Below are 20422 nucleotides of genomic sequence, written 5' to 3'. Positions count from 1 at the left end.
CTCGGCTCTGTCAACTATTACATGCCTCTGGGTGTGATACTATTCTTCCTAGCAGATGTTGAAGCTGCTGGAAGTTGCCTGCCAAGCCTCTTTTGTTTGTGGAAGCTGATTTCCCTCAATGGAGCTGGTCTGACTTCTTTCCTGCTGATGTCTTTCCACATGCACACTCCAGAAGTAACCGCTGCTTTCTCTGTCCTTCCCATCCTAACATAGAGCTTAACTTTGAATAATATTGCAGCTGCATGGCTGCAGCATGACCCAAGCCTGAAATTTCACAAAATCATAATAAACATACTGGGCTTGAAAGTAACATTTGCTCTCAGACAAATCTCGGCTCTGGCTATGAAGTAGGTAAACATCTAACTTACTAGACATGTGAGTATCCTAAGCTTAATCAGGTTTTGAATGTAACTGAATGATATTGGCTGCTGACATTTTGAACCCTGTTGTCACTGTTGTTGTTCATGAAAATGTTAGTTTCAAACCCTGGTTATGATGAGAAAGTTACAGGGCAAGGCATACGATTTTTGATATGGAAAGGAGAGTAATAGCCAGCTGAAAGGACAGTAACACACCCCTGAACTGTTACCTACAAGCCCACAACACCAAATAATAGGCTACTTACCCCGCCATACAGGTGCAATTCGCTGTGAGGACGTAGTTTTCTCGTTGGTTGATTATGACCCAAGCCTCATACATCGTTGTCTTGTGTCCTTGTCTTTGACTAGCGAGAATTTCTGATCTCAAAATACAAAACTCTGAGTCTATGTCATGGTATTTGAAGTTCTGTACATGACCACAGACAACGTATTCGTAAGCATCCACTGACTTATAGGCTCGTAATTTCTCTCTGGTGTACACGCTCGGTTTCTCAATTAAATATATCTGGCCACTGTATATTCGGCCACTTGCTAACGTCTTCAACCCACTCATCAATAGAACACGGATCTGGAAGTCGGACACCATTTGTCAAAGTCAACTTGTTAAGGTAACATTCACGATCTTTAGTTGATAATCCCCTTGCGCAGCTTGACAAGCTGTTTATCTCTGCCATCCTTCTGTTGCCACCATGCGCGCGCATACGTTCTACGTCATCATTGTATACAAACACAAAAAGGGTCTATGTTAGCCCAGTGTTAGTCAACACTAATGTGTTGACTATGTGCATTTTTATTTTTTCTATGTACACACATGTGTGTGTAAAATAGTTCAGAAATGACACTGAATGTGTTGAATTACCTTTGACACAGCAGTTTGTTTAAAAAAAATGACATTAATTCTAGGAGTGTAATACTTTTACAAACACTATGGTAATAATATGCATTCATTATGACAATATCATACTATTATAGGAGTGTTCTCTAGTGTGTTCAAAAAACAACTACAGAAAAACTAAATATTATACTACAGTAGTACTATTTAAAATAATATAGTCTTAATACAGAAACACCAAAAAAACACTATGGTAATACTTTTACAAAGACTATATAATAATATGCATTCACTATGACAATATCATGCTATTACTATAGGAGTGGTCTACAGTGTGTTCAAAAAACAACTACAGAAACACTATATACTATAGTTATACTATTTAAAATAATATAGGAATACTACAAAGATCTAGATATAGTATTACTATTGAAATATTATAGGGCTACTATAGCTAGTAAAATGGCACTACAGAAAAGACTATAGTAATATGATAGCTGGTGAAAAATACTATAAACTCTACAAACTTACTATAGGATACTATACAACTCTTATAGTATACTATAGTAATACTATAGTTAATTTTCGTAAGGGTATGCTGACAAGTAAGTGAAGAGTAGAAAATATAAAGGTATTGGCTATAGGGAAATGTCCCAGCAGTTTAGGATAATGAAGGTTCTAATCTGACCTACTACATAGCCATTACATTTCTAACTCTTAATGACAGGAAGGCAGAAAGCGCATTATACAAATAATAATACTCATAATAATAGCAGACATTTTTTAACAATGACCACAATATCATTATTTTTAATAAACCAAATATGAACAATTGAGGAAAATGAGGAAGAACTGATTATTCAAATGTTGTAGTACAAGTAGTAATGTAGTTACTGCATTAATTACTATTGCAACAAATGTGTTAATTTTCTTCATTATTAGTCGATTTCTTTTGGACGAATGCTCCGTGGTTACAATGGTGGGGCCAGTAATAATACAATTCCACCGGCCCGGAGTGCCAGTGGCATTTTACCCTTAATGTCTACCCCTGACATGTGCAAATACATGCATTTAAACATATTTTTCTAGCACGCACCTCCATTATCGAACTGTGCCGGGGACAGCAAATGTCATGTAGCTGCATAAACTATAAATGCTATCCAGCTAAAAACTTTGACCGGAGGCCGCGAGTAGCTGGTAGCTGGACGTGGCCGTTACAGTAGGTTGCGCGTAGCCTATTGTAAAAGCTAAACACACTACAAAACTCAACCTAATATCCAGGAATTAAACGCTATAGAGACTGTGCTACAGTGGAATAAATAAAAGCAATATTATTTCGTGTTTTAAAGAAATAAACTCCCCTTGATTTTAGAAACTTACTGTAGTCCGTTGTCAGATGAAATTAACGAAAGTGAGGTGATTTTGGGTAACGTAACGTGGCTACGTCACGTTGCCGTCAAGCGCGACGTAACGTTGTCGTGGTAACGACGGAATCTTCTTCTGGTTTATTGTTGTTATAATAAAAATGATTATTATTACTATTAAACAGTGGCGGCTGGTGGAAAATATTTTTGGTGGGGCTATGGAAATGGTGACAAAACCATACTAGGGCATTTAAAATCAGGAGACTAAATAGGAACATTGTGTGTGTGTGTGTGTGTGTGTGTGTGTGTGTGTGTGTGTGTGTGTGTGTGTTTGTGTGTGTGTGTGTGTGTGTGTGTGCGCGCGCGCGCGTGTGTGCGTGTGTGTGTGTGTGTGTGTGTGTGTGTGTGTGTGTGTGTGTGTGTGTGTGTGTGTGTGTGTGTGTCATAGGCCTACTTGCCAACCCTCCCGATTTTCGCGGGAGACACCCGCATTTCTCCCGATTTCGGACAAAATCAGATTTACTCACGACTGTTTCCACTCGGACTTTAATACAGGTACACCATTGTTTGGTTTCCATGGTAGCGCGTCTCTTTAGCAGCGCGCGCAACTCAAAGTCTGAGAGGGTGAGGAAGATGAAAACTGAACAAGAATCGACAACTCGACCCTCTGATCACTCCTTTCCTGTGAAACAGGTCCAGCCCACACATATGCTCCATGGTGCCACAGGCCTTGCCCTTACAACTACAATAAGCATGCAAATGTTAATCTACAGCTCCGGCGATCCACTAGCACCGGAGTCTACAACTGCAGACGCAGCCATCCCCTACTGTAGCGTCACCTTGGATACGAGTCTAAACAGACACATAGGCCAGGGCGCTGAAAGGGCGCCCTTTGAGCATCAGATCTGACGACGCTGATTGGCTGAAATTATGTTTCGGCGGCATAGTTTACAGACAGCAACGGTCAGCTTGTTGGTTGCAGCTGCTCTGGCTGAGGGCTCTTTTCTACCGCCCGGACGAGAGAGGGTAATGATACACGCTGCGGCCAGGCAGGAAACATGTGACTTATCAGTAACTTTAGACATCGTAAAACAATTTTAAACAAGATTTTATTGTAGATTATACATTTTACTGATACCAACTATATAATATTTACCTTGTTCTTTAAAAATAAAAATAAAAATAAAAAAATATATTTTTTGGAAATATATATTTTTATGAATTTTTAATTTTTAATGACAATCAAACATTTGGGAAGAGGGGGGGCGGCGCCCCTAGCGCCCCTATGGACTGGCCGCCACTGCTATTAAACAAAAAGCATTTAAAATACAGTCAGTAGCCATCGTCATTCCGATGTGGGGGGAGTGGTTTTCACCATCATTATCATCATTATATATTTTTTAAATGACTAATAATGGCCTACAATACCCCTTTATTGATCAAATAGGAATATAATTGTCTTTTAAATAACGTAAACTAAAGGGAACAATCTATTTGACACAGCTGAAGCTCTGGCCTTCCTTAAAAAATAACTAATTTAATAAAAATCACAGTTGTATTACACACAATGCACTGTTTTTTGAGAACACAAATTTGGTAAATAATGCACCATAATACATTCTGACGAAAAATAAAAATTATTATGAATACAAATAAAATAAAACAAGCCTCCCGTGAGTTACTACAAGCTATAAAGTCGTGTGCACCACGACAAAGGAGCCTCATTCACTTTACATTGGCGTTGTTTGCGTGGTTCCGACACGTACATTTAACAAATGTCGTGACTCCACCATGCAATGCGGTGTTAATGAGCCGTGGTGGAGTCACGCATTCTGGTGAGATCAAATAAAAGCAATAATTGTGGCTTGCTATTGAGTAAGAAAATGTTTTCATGAACCACACAGCTTCCGGTCTTCCTATAACACGTAATGCCGTGAGACTACCAATAGAAATACATTGCTTTTAAAATCGTGCTGTGCAACACGAAAAAAAGTGGAAAATCGTGTTGGTGAACACGAATCAATAGATTAAAAATCGTGTTGGTGAACACGAAATGCCATGAGACTGGGTTGACTTGTACATACTGAACTGTTCAAATGTAGGCACTAATGGATGTGCACTTTACAGGTGTCCTTCAGATCTCATTTTCCAGAGACAGTTTAGGGCCTCAATTTCATAATCCTTAATCCATGTGTGTCAAAAGGCTGTATTCAGTATGTTAAAGACTAATGCCACAACTTTTATTCAGATTGCTCTCAAGTCTTGAAACCTGGTCCCGATGTGTGGTGGGCAAGTCTAACAACAACTTGAAAAATCGAACTTCTGGAAAAAGAATAGTAAACTGCCAGATTTCTGACATATTATGTTGCATTTTGTGGAGATGCAACCCTAGAGTACGTTTGGGACTAAAAAGATTATTTGATTCAACATGACAAAGTTACAAATCTTCCATTATTATAAATCCTTAGCATCATATCCTACCATAAATATAAAAAAGCATAAGAAATGTCCCAAATAAAAAAATCCACACATTTCTTTACAGTGTCAGGATTTTTTTATATTTGCTAACATTGTGTTCATAAATGATCTGCCATAAGAAAATTACTTTTAAACTGCATAGGATCGCATATTTTCTTATTCACTTGTTGAGTTTATAGATACCAAACACCATACTTAGCTTCTGGTAGTTTCAGAGAGCCATTTCCCTGCACTATATCCAATCTTGGGGCAAATAGTGTTAGTACTTTTCTTTCCTGAAACTCAAGATTTCACTTTCAGGCACAAATGGTTTAGTTGATAAAAGACTGTCATCCTGCTTGAAACTTGTTTCCTGTAACAATAAAGCACTTTGATAAACGACAGGTCAGACAGCCTTACACATCGCCATAGAGAGAAGGAGCTTTGACCATGTGACTCTGCTGGTGCAGAAAGGAGCAGATGTGCAAGCCAAAGCCAACGGGAAGTTCTTCCAGCGTCATGCAGGACTGGGCTTTTATTTTGGTGGGTAAATGCATCCCAAAAACATCCAGATACTTTATTTCCTCTCTCCAGCTGTTTGTGGGGGGTTCTCATTTATCTGAGCTGTCTTCCAACAGGAGAGCTCCCCCTCTCCCTGGCCGCCTGCACCAACCAGCCCAGCACCGTGTCCTTCCTCATGGAGAACTCCTGCAGAAGAGCCGACTCCACCGTCAGAGACTTGCAAGGAAACACCGTCTTACACGCCTTGGCAGTCATAGCAGACAACACGATAGAAAATACTGAAATTATTGCCAAGATGTATGACCAGATCCTTACTCAGCAAAACAAGCTTCAGAAGAAAGTCCAGTTGGAAACGATAGAAAACAATCAGGGACTGACCCCCCTGAAGTTAGCAGCTAAACTTGGAAAAATCGAGGTAGGTCCCTCCTGAAGGTGTCCCTGTGTGTTACCATATACACCTCAATGGTAATCTTCCTTATAACAGGGGTGTCCAAACTACGGCCTGTGGGCCAACTGCGGCCTGTGATCCATTTTGAAATGGCCCACATCTAATTCTAAAAGTATAATGGAATTTGGCGCACACATACTAGCGCTTGCCTTATATCGTACTTCTTAAATATATATCTAAAAATACTGTATATTACACCGTATTAATTGTTGTTGTCATGTCAGTTTAAACAATATCAAATCCATCCATCCATCTTCTCCCGCTTATCTGTGGTCGGGTCGCGGAGGTAGCAGTTCCAGCAGAGAGCCCCAAACTTTCTTTTCCCTGGCCACATCAACCAGCTCTGACTGTGGGATCCCAAGGCGCTCCCAGGCCAGCGAAGAGATATAATCCCTCCACCTGGTCCTAGGTCTACCCCTTGGTCTCTTCCCAGCTGGACGTGCCTGGAACACCTCCCTAGGGAGGCGCCCAGGTGGCATCCTAACTAGGTGCCCGAACCACCTCAACTGGCTCCTTTCGACGCGAAGGAGGAGCGGTTCAACTCCGAGTCCCTCCCGGATTACCGAACTTCTCACCTTATCCCTAAGGGAGACACCAGCCACCCTGCGGAGAAAACCCATCTCGGCCGCTTGTACCCGCGATCTCGTTCTTTCGGTCATGACCCATCCTTCATGACCATAGGTGAGGGTAGGAACGAAAATGGCCCGGTAGACAGAGAGCTTTACCTTCTGGCTCAGCTCCCTTTTCGTCACAACGGTGCGGTAAAGCGACTGCAGTAACGCTCCCGCTGCTCCGATTCTCCGACCCATCTCACGCTCCATTGTTCCCTCACTCGAGAACAAAACCCCGAGATACTTGAACTCCTTCACTTGGGGTAAGGACTCATTCCCTACTTGGAGTGGACAGTCCATCGGTTTCCTGCTGAGAACCAGACACCGGACACAGCTCTCGCTTTGGGAGTACAGCGATTGGATGGCCCTGAGTAGAGACCCCCTCACCCCATACTCCCGCAGCACCTCCCACAGTGACTCCCTGGGAACCCGGTCATACGCCTTCTCCAAGTCTACAAAACACATGTAGACTGGATAAGCGTACTCCCAGGCCCCCTCCAGGACCCTTGCGAGAGTAAAAAGCTGATCCGTCGTTCCACGACCAGGACGGAATCCGAATTGTTCCTCCTCAATCTGAGGTTCGACAATCGGCCTGACCCTCCTTTCGAGTACCTTAGAGTAAACTTTCCCGGGGAGGCTGAGAAGTGTGATGCCTCTGTAATTGGCACACACCCTCTGATCCCCCTTTTTAAAAAGGGGAACCACCACCCCGTTCTGCCACTCCTTCGGTACTGTTTCCGACCTCCACGCAACGTTGATGAGACGTGTCAACCATGACAGTCCCTCAACACCCAGAGCCTTCAGCATTTCTGGGCGGATCTCATCCACCCCCGGGGCTTTGCCACTGTGAAGTTGTTTGACGACCTCAGTGACCTCCCCCCTGGAGATTGGTGTCGATCCCCCGTCATACTCCAGCTCTGCCTCTAACATAGAGGGTGGAGTTGTCGGGTTCAGGAGTTCCTCAAAGTGCTCCTTCCAACGCCCTAACACTCCATCAGTTGAGGTCAACAACGCCCCATCCTTACTGTACACAGCTTGGATGGTTCCCTGCTTCCCCCTCCTGAGGTGTCGGACAGTTTTCCAGAACAACTTTGGTGCCGCCCGAAAGTCCTTTTCCATGTCTTCTCCGAACTTCTCCCACACCCGCTGCTTTGCCTCGGCCATGGCCGAGGCTGCTGCCCATCGGGCCTGTCGGTACCTTGCAACTGCCTCGGGAGTCCCCCGGGATAACAAATCCCTGAAGGCCTCCTTCTTCAGTCGGACGGCTTCCCTGACCATCGGTGTCCACCAGGAGGTTCGAGGGTTACCGCCCCTTGAGGCACCTAGGACCTTGAGACCACAGCTCCCCGCCGCGGCTTCGGCAATAGAGGCTTTGAACACTGACCACTCTGGTTCAATGTCCCCAACCTCCACAAGAATGCCCGAAAAGCTCCGCCGGAGGTGTGAGTTGAAGGCCTCCTGAACTTGGGCCTCCTCCAGACGTTCCCAGTTCACCCGAACTACACGTTTGGGCTTACCAGGTCTATCCAGAGGCTTCCCCCGCCACTCGACCCAACTCACCACCAGATGGTGATCAGTTGACAACTCCGCCCCTCTCTTTACCCGAGTGTCCAAAACATACGGCCTCAGGTCCGATGATACGATAACGAAATCGATCATGGACCTTCTACCTAGGGTGCTCTGGTACGACGTACACTTATGAGCATCCTTATGTTCGAACATGGTGTTTGTTATGGCCAATCCATGACTAGTACAGAAGTCAAGTAACAAACCACCACTCCGGTTCAGATCAGGGGGGCCGTTCCTCCCAATCACTCCCCTCCAAGTGTCTCCATCATTGCCCACATGTGCGTTGAAGTCTCCCAGCAAGATTAAAGAGTCCCCTTCAGGAGCCCCATACAGGACTCTTTCCAGGGTCTCCAAGAAGGCCGTATACTCTGAACTGCTGTTGGGTGCATAAGCACACACAACAGTCAGAGTTTTCCCCCCCATAACCCGCAGGCGTAGGGAGGCGACCCTCTCGTCCACTGGGGTAAACTCCAACAACGAAGCACCCAACCGGGAACTTGTGAGTATCCCCACACCCGCCCGGCGCCTCACACCTTGAGCAACTCCGGAGGAGAATAGAGTCCAACCCCTATCCAGAAGTAACGTTCCAGAGCCGACGCTGTGCGTAGAGGTGAGCCCAACCAGATCCAACTGGTAACGCTCCACCTCACGCACAAGCTCCGACTCCTTCCCCCCCAGAGAGGTGACATTCCACGTCCCCAAAGCCAGTTTCTGCCGCCCGGGTCTGGTCCGTCGAGACCCTCTGCCTTCACTGCCACCCTTCTGGCAGCGCACCCAACCCCATCGCTGTTTCCCGTAGGTGGTGGGCCCGCGGGACGGAGAAGCGGAGGTGTTGCCCACGTTGCCTTTTCGGGCTGTGACCGGCCGGGCTCCGTGGCAAGCCCGGCCACCAGACGCTCGCCGACGAGTCCTCCTTCTGGGCCTGGCTCCAGAAGGGGAACCCGGGCTTCCTCCGGGCCGGGTATCCTCACTTCGTGTGTCGTCTTTCATTAGGTCTTGTGAACCAATCTTAGTCTGGCCCCTTGCCTGAGACCAATTTGCCATGGGAGACCAGGAACACAAGGTTCCAGACAACACAGCCCCCAGGTTCATCAGGGCACGCAAACCTCTCTACCACGGTAAGGTGCTGGTTCTTCAGTAAACAATATAAATTCATCAAAATAAATTCAGTCAATTCAAGTTGAAAACCTTTTCTAACACATTTTAGTTGATAAAAAAAGCCCAATAACTTATTTGCATAACGCGTTATATAAAAAATATACGCGAAATATACCCTTTTTATTTCCCCTATGTAACCCTATTAATGGAGAGCTGTGATGAAGGCTGTTTTCTTTCTTGAAGCATATTCAATTATCAAGAATAATGTACCTAGATTTGATTAATTTTGCTAACTTGTAGGCAATATACCTCACCTCTAGTGAGGGGCCCAGCTCTTTGTTTAATTTTCTGTATGTGGCCCTCAGTGAAATATGTTTCTCTGCTTTATAACGCATACCTGATCATGGAAAACCTACCACATGCGTACAAGGCAGACAAAATGACAATATCTTTCTGGTATCTCATTGGCCAGTTGTTCAGGCACCTGTTACAGCGGGAGTTTGAGGGAGAGGAGATGAGGCCGCTCTCCAGGAAGTTCACTGAATGGGTCTATGGTCCAGTGCACTCCTCTCTGTACGACATGAGCTCCATCGACACCAACGAACCCAACTCTGTGCTGGAGCTGATCGTCTTTGGGAGTGAAATACCGGTGGGAAATATGAATTTACCTGATTTAAATCATTATCACTTACCAGAATGATATTGTATCTAGTGCAGCTTGCACGGGCAACATAGGGTACAATAAAACCAAAAGCTCCAAAAAATGAAAAACAATTGTATGGCATTTGAGACACATTTCCCCCCTGTGGGACTAATAAAGGTATTCTGATTAACTTCACAACATTCCTCTTCTTCAGATCATCATTTACAGGATTAGGTCACAATAAATTGAATACATGATGCAAAGTTCATCAATGATAAAATATCAATAATAATAATACTAACTTTATTGATCCCAGTTTGGGATTTTGTTTTAATGTGGTTAAAAAAATAATATTATTGGATTTCTCTTATTTGGGAGATTCTTTATGTTTTATGTATATGTATGGAAATGATCCTAAGGATGTATGATCATTGAAGATTTATTTCAGAAACATGACAGTTGTACATTTGTCATGGTGAATCAGATAATCAGCCCCAACAACATGCTGAGTAAACTGCTGACAGTTTATTTTTCATTTCTTGGAATGATGTGTTTCTGCAAACCAGCCAACATCATTATAGGAGCCATGAAACGTGTATAGTATTGCGTTTTGTTTTAGTATAATATATTTGTTTGATCACTATTGATTGGTTGGTTTGGGTCACATGGATATGGGCAGCACTCATTATAATCCTGTTCACCTGCGTGAGGTGTGTGTGTGTGGAAGAGAGGGTGACACAGGGCCATTGTACTTTTTGTTGACCGCACGATTTATGATTGCTTTGATTATAACAATGTACAGTATGTCTGATCGCCAGACACCTGGCAAGAGAGGGTAGAGTCATTAACATAATAAGACAGATAGACAAACACTAAAAACACAACAACTAACAGGATACTAGCGCTAAAACCTTACAGTCATACAACATCAAACAGGCCCGGCCTCAGCCTCTCAGCGACTTTTTGTTTCCTGCTGTAGCTATAATCATCCTCCTGTGGCTCTGATGACGAGCTTTTGCACTGTTGTTCTGCCAGGATAACTAAAGGACTTTTAATGTGAAATTATGCTGTGAACATTCCCTCAGAATCGTCCGGAGATGTTGCAGATCGAGCCTCTGCGCAGTCTTCTCGAGGATAAGTGGGACAGGTTTGCTTCCAAACTGTTCTTGATTAATTTCTTGGTGTACCTGATATACCTCACCATCTTCACCACTGTGGCTGTCTACAGAAAGGAAGGACAGGTAAGGCCAAAAACACACTGAATAAAAGCCTCAACTCAATCCATGTTGGAAAACCTTCATCAGCCCTATAAGCAAAGAACCTGACGTTCTGTCCTGCAGCCCCCGTTTCCCGTTGGAGCCGACCTGCTGGACATCCTGTGCAGCGTCGGAGAGATCCTCAGTGTCCTCGGAGCAGGCTGGTTCTTCTATAAGTCGGTGACGTGGTGGAGCCTGATTACCCAAAAAATAGTCAACATTTAATTCAATCTATTTCAAATGACTAACTCCTCAATCCAAAGATAACTATTTTCAAGAGGAACCCCCCCACCTTCAAGGCTCTCTACACAGATGGGTTCTGTGACATCCTGTTGTAAGTTACCACATAACACTGCTTTCAATCCATGCTGCTCAGGTGGGAAGTAAGTAGCCTACATTTACATCTTAGTACTGTACATAAGTACTATTTTGTCATACTTGTACTTTACTTGAGTATTTCCATTTAATGCTATTTTATACTTTTACTCCCTTACATTTTGGAACATCTATTGTACTTTTTCCTACACTACATTTGTTAACACTAATAGTTACCAGCCATTGTTAACATATAAAACACATGACATTTTCACATGATATAATGGAGTACTAATATATTACTAAACTAAAATTGTCTTATTAACAAACTACAACATTGAAATGTTCTTATATGTATTTGTAAGCAATTCAAAGAAGGAACCATTTAATATTGGCTAATAATATAATACTTTTATAACAGCCATGGTGCATAATGGACACTTTAAGTACATTAAGCTGGCTATACTTCCATACTTTTGAATCGAGGAATTGGACTTGTAATGAAGTATTTCTACTTTACTTAAGTACCTCCTCCCTCCCTGTGGTGCAGCTTCCTGCAGGCGGCCCTCCTCCTGCTCTGCCCCGCTCTCTACCTCAGTGGGCGGAGGGAGTACGTTGGCCTGCTGGTGCTCTCTCTGGCTCTGGCCTGGATCAACGTCCTGTACTACTCAAGAGGCTCCAAACAGATGGGGATGTACAGTGTCATGATACAAAGAGTGAGGATTCAGTTTGAGTCCGCACTCAGAGTGGGTTGGCTTGTGAGGATTGGTTGACTGATATAAGTCTGTTTCTCTCTTTAGATGATCCTGGGTGACCTGCTGCACTTTCTATGTGTCTATAGTGTCATAATTTTTGGATTTTCTGCTGGTAAGACTTTCATGAATCTAAATGGAATAAGTTAAGCACATTCAGAATGAGTACTTAAGACAGGGGTGTCCAAACTTATTTAACTGAGGGCCACAAACAGAAAACATACAAATGGTCCCCCACGAGAGGTGAGGTATATTGCCTCATAAGTGAAGTTATAAGTTAGCAAAAATCAATCAAATGTAGGTACATTATTCTTGATAATTGACTAAATGTAAAAACAGCCGCCATCAAAACTCTCCAGAGGGTTTCATTTATTTTGTTAAAAAAAGTGTTGGCAGCTAATTCCTTAAAACAGAAGCCTCAGTGTTTACAATAAGGGAAAATAGGAAGGGTATGTTTCAAACTTGTTATGCAAATAAGTTATTGGGCTTTTTTTATAATAATAATAGATTTAATTTGTTAGCACTTTTACAGGTGCTCAAAGACGCCTTACAGATAATAGTGAAGAGAAAAGAAAAGAGAAGAAAGGAACAACAAATAAACATATAGTTAAAGTTAAAGTCAAATAATACAAAAAAAATCACACATTAAAAGCCAGATTGAAGAGGTGAGTTTTTGTGAGTTTTTTGAAGGTGGTGAGGTCGGTGCAGTCTGGATGGGTTGTGGGAGTGAGTTCCAGAGGGAGGGGGCAGCGACGGAGAAGGCTCTGTCCCCCCAGGTCCGGTGATTGGTGCGGTGGGGATGGATAGGAGGTTGGCTTCTGATGAGCGGAGGCAGCGGGAAGGGGTGTGGTGGTGCAGCAGGTCTGTGAGGTAGGGGGGGCCTGGTTGTTGAGGGCTTTGTGAGTAATGAGGAGGACTTTGAAGTGGATTCTTTGACGGACGGGGAGCCAGTGGAGGTTCTGGAGGATGGGAGTGATGTGGTCTCGGGAGCGGGTGTGGGTGAGGAGGCGGGCAGCAGAGTTCTGGACATGTTGGAGTTTATTGAGGAGGTTGGATGGTATGCCATAGAGTAGGGGTTCCCAAACCTTTTCTGTCAGGGCCCCCCCTTTGGAGAAAAAAATAAGTCGGGCCCCCCCAACACAAATAGTCAGGCTCAGTGGCGGCGCCAGATATTTATTTTGGGGTGGTGCGGGGTAGCTTGACATTTCATAAAGGGTGCTCAAACATTTAGGGTTTCCCATTAATGAACCAGGCACTACAGTGGAAATTTCTACTGCAACAATCCCCACGCAAATACACATTGTGACAGTTAGAATGAAGGCTCGAGGCATATAGGTGTAAGCAGGGGTAAAGTGCTATTTTTATAGGTGGTGTGTGGACTTCACATAGGGGGTTCTGGGGGCAAGCTCCCCCGGGAAGATTTATTTTTAAATATTGAAGTTAAAAGCATCAATCTGGTGCACTTTGAGAGCAAAAAAAAGAGATCTATGGATACATCTCTCAACACCCATATGAAACAGAAGTGTAAACAGATTTACTTTTTTCTATGAATATTTTACAAATCACCCTTTTAATAGTATTTCATACCTGTTTTTAATGTATTCTCTTATTTTTTTATAACTATAATGATCATATAAACGTGTGCCTCGGAAGTAATTTTTTACATTAATGGTGACCAAAACGTTTGAGATCCACTGAGATAACTTAGACTAAAGTTAACTATCTAAACACTCAGAGAATCCTTTAGTTCACTGAGCCTCTCAGTCTGACAGGAGAGGACTCTCCTCCACTTTGTTGTTGAAAAAACTCTTTATATCCGTTAGCGTAGCTCGCTAGCACCAGAAGCTAACAACTACGATCTCCGGTACCAGTGCACTCTCTCTCTCTCTCGCTCGTGCACGCACACAAAATGGCTCATTCCACACACACACAGAGCAGAGCTTTAATGAAACACAGAGACCCAGACGTAATAGTACTGTATCATATTATTTTCGAATCAATAATTGTACAAATTATGATTTTTTTTTTTTTTTTTTAATCTTTTTTTTTTTTAATAACCATTTTTCCTCCTGGTCTCTCGCGCGCCCCCTGACATGCCTCTGCGCCTCCCAGTTGGGGCGCGCCCCACACTTTGGGAACCACTGCCATAGAGGATGCTATTGCAGTAGTCGTGAAGTGATGAATGCATGAATCAGGGTTTCAGCAGCAGAGGAGGAGAGTGATGGGCGGAGACGGGCAATGTTTTTGAGGTGGAAAAAGGCGGTCCTGGTGATGTGATTTATGTGGTGGTTGAATTTGAGTTGACTGTCGAAAATGACTCCGAGGTTGCGGATGTGAGGGGGGGGGAGATAGAGTGTGGCTGTCAATGGTGAAGTTGAAATTCTGGATGTCTTTGATACGGGATGGGGGGCCGATGATGATGTCTGATTTGGCACTGTTCAGTTGGAGATAGTTTGTTTAAATCCATGCTTTTATTTCTGAGAGACAGTTGATGATACCAGGGGGCGGAGTGTATGAAAGAGACATTTTTTGTTTTTGTGGGGGCCAGTTCATTGAGACAGAAGGAGAGGGTGCTGTTATAATAGTCCACAAGTTCAGATGGGTTTTCAGAAAGTGGGGGGGGGGAGACAAACATCTTGCAGGTAATGGAGGCAGTGATTGCTGAAGGTGAGATGGATTTTAGGTTTCTGTAGGTTATTGTGCGTTTTTGCTTTTGGGCGGGGATGGGGATGTTGATGGTTGGGGTTGTTATCTACAAAAGTTGTTAGAAAATGTTTTCAACTTGAATTGACTGAATTTATTTGTGTAACATATGTTTAACTAAGAAGTACAATATAAGACAAGCACAAGTTTCAGGTGTGGGCATATTCCATTATGCTTTCAGAATTTGCTGCATGCCAATTAAAAATGGATCACAGGCCGCAGTTGGCCCACGGGCCGAGCTTCGACACCCCTGATTTAAAATGTTTTCTAAACTTCTGACTTAATTTTCCCTTTGTCCTTAGCTATTGTTGCTCTCATGGACGACTCCCCTCCAGCTCATAAAAACGACCCCAACACGGCGGCTCGCGGGAGGGGCTTTGGTGTGGAGCCGTTCGAGTGTGAGAAGCCGAGTTACAATGACATCAGTTTCACTACTCTGGAACTGTTCAAGTTCAAGATTGGGATGGGAGACCTGGAGTTCACCGACCACGTTCAGTACAAGGAGGTGTTCTACATGTTGCTCATCCTGTACATCATCCTCACCTACATCCTGCTGCTCAACATGCTCATTGCTCTGATGGGCAACACAGTGGAAAGAATCTCAGAAGAAAGTGAAAACATCTGGAACCTGCAGGTGGGAAGCTGTTCTGGAAACTGGTTATAGATTATGCAAAACCGTATGTTCTCAAGATTAAGTTTATGTTACAAATTCAGAGTAATGCTTAAGGAGGTTTGTGAATGCTGAAAGTTAATCAAAAGGTGTGAATATCATAGTATTTAGAGAGAATATCTCTTAGAATAAGACTTTTCTAGAAATCAAACAAATGAAGCATGAAAAACACAAATTATTTGATACATTTCATGTAAACCGCTGACATTTCGACGCACAGAGAGCTTTCACAATTTTGGACATGGAGAGGACTCTGCCGAGGTGCCTGAGGGAGAAGCTGCTCTGCGGGGTGTCCAAGGTGGTGTGCTTGAAAGGCTCGCGGGACGAGAGTCGCAGATTCTTCAGGTACACTGTCACTGGATGTGTCTGACATCAGGTCCTGTTGTGATTCTGCACAGCTAGATGTAGAAACATGAAGAATCCTTTAGCTTGATACAAACATGTCGCGTAAGAATTACTGTATTAGAAATGTCCTATGTATTTGTGTCCTACAACAGCACATTTTACTGAACATGTCTTTAAAGGCTCACCCTGATACATTGAGGAGGGAGAAGTACTCACATCTTGTACTTAAGTAAAAGTATGACTAACAGAGTGTACTCTGTTACAAGTCCTGCATTCAACATTTTACTCAAGTAAAAGTAGAAAAGTATTAGCATCACAAATCTACTTAAAGTACCAAAAATAAAAGTAGTCGTTGTGCAGATTGGTGCATTTCATAATAATATATATGATATGTTTTATAATGATTGATCATGAAAGTGTTCTCAAAGCTGGTAAAGGTGCAGCTAGTTTGAATGACTTTGTATACTGCAGGGTAGCTTGTGGATTTACTCCAGGTGGAACTAAAGTCTGATTCAACACTTGATTATATTTCACATCATTCATCCACATCTGTAAAGTAACTAGAAGATGCGTGAACATTTCCTGCTGAAAATGCGTGCAAATGCTGTAAACTGTGTACATTTGTTGCTGAATTTAGCTGAAAAAGCTGAATATGTTATTAGTTGAATGGTCTCTGTGGCTGCTTTTAGCTACAAAAACCAAGTAAGTGTGTTGCAGCTCAAATGCATTGCAATGACTTTGTTGAAAACTTGAAAGTGAAATGTTAAACTGGAAGAGTAGGACAAATAGTGAAGAAGCTTAATATTTAAAATAAAAGGTTTAAAAAAGGTATTAACAACAACATAGTTGTTAAATGTTGTACAATTATGTGCGCCCTTGCTCAATGTGTCCTGCAGAGGGCAATGTTGTCTGCAGTGCGTCCAGGACGTGCGTAACTGACTATACCTTGCACTACATGTGGCCTCTACCTTATCCGTTTAGATGTTGTTTGGATCGAGAGCTGAGGTGCAGCACAACCGCATCTCTCCTACCACGATAAATAAATATGCCTAATGAAGGCTAAAGGAAGCTGTCTACTACTGATTTCTATTAAATCTCCACCGCAACGCACTCCGCATAACAATAGTGACCACCAACTGGCGGCCCGCGGGCCACATCCGGCCCGCCAGACATTCTCATCCGGACCGCACGACGGGGGTGACTGTGGCGTTGGCGGAGTGGTTACTGCGTTCGCCCCCAACCCTTTTTTTTATACAACGTCTCGTGAGTAAGGTGCAGTACCGGAGTCCAACCGAGAGGCAGCAGCTGCGAGTCAGTAGACTGCGTACTGCGAAACCTTCCCTGCCTTGAAGAAGAAGTGATCCTTTGTTGTGAAGAGTCTGGTTAATGCACTCGGCACCACAGCAGCAGCCCCGCTGCGACAGAGTCCAACAGAGAGGCTGGAGCTGCGGGACAGTAGCCTAGAAGCAGGGTTGGGTTGTAACGGAATATATGTAACGGCGTTACGTAATCAGAATACAAAAATCAAGTAGGCTAACTGTATTCAGCTGGCGTTACATTTGAAAAACGAGTAATCTGATTACAGTTACTTTCGTAAACCTGAAGTGAATACATTTTGGAATACTTATTGGAATTATAGGTGGAAAAGTTTAATCACAAAATGTAATATTCATTACCGGCAGAACTGTGTGCACACTGCACAGCGCTGCAGCATGTCTGTGAGCGAGAGAGATGAGGCTTGTTTGAGACAAGCGAGACCTGCGCAATTTCGATCAACGTCTTGCTAGTTAGTGCGTTGCATGATGGTTAGTCATTTTGTCCGAATTGCTCTGGAGCAGGGGTGGCAAACTCATTTCAGTTAAGGGGCCACATACTGCCCACTTTGATCTAAAGTGGGCCGGACCAGTAACATCATAGCATAATAACCCACAGGCCCTACATAACGACAATATTTCTGTTTAAGTGCAAATAAGTAGCTACAAGTACATTCGGAAAATGTCCACATGTAATGAGACGCAAAACGTTATGAACAAACTGAAATGTACTGTATTAAGACAAACAAGTGCAATTTCAAGTGCTACACACATGTTCTTTACAACAGATCACAGTTTCCACCTGAACTGACTCACCACAAAATGCAAATAAAAATGTGGGAGCTATTAAGTGAGGAGTTTGAGTTACCTCCCTTGCACTCTAAAAACTAAATCAGTGGCTTTGTAGATATCACAATAATAAAAAGCTATATTACCTTAATAAAATCTCTAAATATCACCAAAGTAATTGTTTGAGTTGGACATACCAAAATAAATGCTTCAAAATCCAACAGTTAAATTTGTGTAAGATTATTACTATTATTTAAGTTGATTACACGAAAATAAATGAGTATTTGACTAACAAATTATATTTTTAAGATATCCTTAATATATTTGGTAAATTTCAGTCAAAATATTTGAGAATTGGCTAATTATACTGATCAGTTTCAGGAACAGCAATTATTACTCATTCCAAATCAATATTCTTCATCTTTAACAACAATTTAAGACATTGAGTAAATTACGCTAAACGTCATGAGTGGACCCCATTAACAATCGCGCGCAAATACAGTGTGCTCATGGGAAACATTTTTTATTTTCTATCTGCGCCACATGTGGAAACCAAGCAAGGAAAACAGCACGACGAGAAGCACCAGGAAAAGTCCCTGAAAATCCTGGTAAGTAGCCAGCTAGCAAAAGTTAATGAAATATTGACCCTGTCTTTGTGCAAATACAACTTTATAGCGTGTAATTATCTAAATACTGTCACACTTGCAGCCATGCTGTCGTAAGTCTAGCTAGTTTCTCTGTCCGCTTCTACACACGCATGGTGGACACAGTCAACCAGGTGAAGTGAAGCTAACGTTTTACTCGAGTAAAAAGTAGAAACATTAGCACCTGCTGTGTCCGCAGATGTTGTTTCAAGTACCTAACCAACCAGCTGTCTGTGTAGCATAGTTAGCTGTTTATTTTAAGCCCCTTTTACACTGTTATTCAGAAATGCTGTAGTAAAGAAGATCCGCCATTATGTCTACTTTGTAATACTTAACCAGACAATGCCAGCATAATGCTGCCCCAGTGTGTGAAGATATTAGATGGCATGCCGGCCTGAAGTGTAACACAACGGCGACTGCGAATATGTGTGTCTGCATGTCCCGCCATGCGGGAATAACGGCTCAACAGTCTCGCGGCAAAAGTATAAAGATAAATGCACCTTGTTTGTGTAAGGTGGCTGTTAGTTTATTTACACACACACACACACACACACACACACACACACACACACACACACACACACACACACACACACACACACACACAGTCTTGCCTATATGCTTATGAAACTGTTTCATCATTATTCTAATAAGGTATTGCATTTTCTTAAGAGGAGTGGCCTCCTTGCCCAACTTATGTTTTGTCATATTTATGGGGGAGCACTTGATGAGAGCAAGTAAAGTTGAATATGTTTTTGTGAAGCATGATAAATATTTTCAATATCTGTTCCACAGCACCGACTGCGCTAACGGAGAGAAGTTGAACCGAGAAAACAAAACGGAGGAGGTGAATGTCATTCTTTTATTAAACACTGAAACAATCGGTGAATAAGCTAAATTAGTTGCACCTTGATTTTGACCATGTTTGATTGCAAAGACCAGGAAGCATTTCTTAGAAACATAAGCAGTGATTAGGGGTGCACCGAATGGAAAATTCTTGGCCGAAACCGATACCGAAAATAGGAAACAGTTGGCCAAAAACCGAAAGCCGAAAGGCCGAAAATGATTAATAGAAATATATATATATATATATAATGTATACATTTTTTACCAATGTTGTTCAGCTACCTGATTATGGAAAAAGACATGATTATGGCAAAACTTAACTTAAATAATAATCACTATTATGGGTCCATAAAACATTTATTCAGCACTTTTGAATGCATACAGTACATTAATTCCAAGTCAAGTGCATTTTCTTTTCTCTGTAGGATAACTACAACAAAGTGCATTCAGAACAAAGCCAAGGTGCTTTAAAACTGCATAAACATCTAGGCCAGTAGGCCTACAACAAAATAGTGTAAATAAAGACTAACAGCCAGGCCTTCAACAACAACAAATGCATCTATAAGTGCATGCATACAAATGTGCAAACTGGATAAATCCACATGAATGTAACTATTTACAAATGAAATTACAATTCAATTTCATAAGCAAAGTAGTAAACATTGTATAAAGATACATAAAGTGAAAACTGGATACAAAATCCACAATCAATTACAAATTAAATTACAATTTCAAGAATCTGCAAATAAGGTGGTCTGTCCTCATGAGCAATGTAAACAACATTGTATCATTTAGATACCGAAAGTAGAATATATTGAACACTGTGCTGCTGTCATTTCCCCCTAATGATAACCTGAGATGGTGA

The 20422-nt window shown here is 42.5% G+C and overlaps 1 protein-coding gene across 1 annotated transcript in view; it reads left to right on the top strand.

The window, feature by feature from the left end:
- Positions 1–4854: 4854 nt before the first annotated feature.
- The window catches only part of LOC307034850 (transient receptor potential cation channel subfamily V member 1-like), a gene marked incomplete at its 5' end in the record, with an annotated part of 43391 nt that continues 27823 nt past the window's right edge, over positions 4855–20422 (top strand). The window contains 11 exons of the mRNA XM_079673776.1: positions 4855–4861; positions 5439–5576; positions 5672–5970; positions 9754–9930; positions 11010–11165; positions 11265–11360; positions 11444–11514; positions 12046–12211; positions 12296–12362; positions 15253–15584; positions 15841–15965. Coding sequence (XP_079529902.1) covers positions 4855–4861; positions 5439–5576; positions 5672–5970; positions 9754–9930; positions 11010–11165; positions 11265–11360; positions 11444–11514; positions 12046–12211; positions 12296–12362; positions 15253–15584; positions 15841–15965 — 1634 coding nt within the window. The remainder of the gene's footprint in view (positions 4862–5438; positions 5577–5671; positions 5971–9753; positions 9931–11009; positions 11166–11264; positions 11361–11443; positions 11515–12045; positions 12212–12295; positions 12363–15252; positions 15585–15840; positions 15966–20422) is intronic.

This window comes from Notothenia rossii (genome assembly GCF_949606895.1).
Source record: "Notothenia rossii genome assembly, chromosome: 4".
NCBI classification, from domain to species: Eukaryota; Metazoa; Chordata; class Actinopteri; order Perciformes; family Nototheniidae; genus Notothenia; species Notothenia rossii.
The sequence above is the reverse complement of the archived record's forward strand: the minus strand, read 5'-3'. Positions and strand labels throughout refer to the sequence as shown.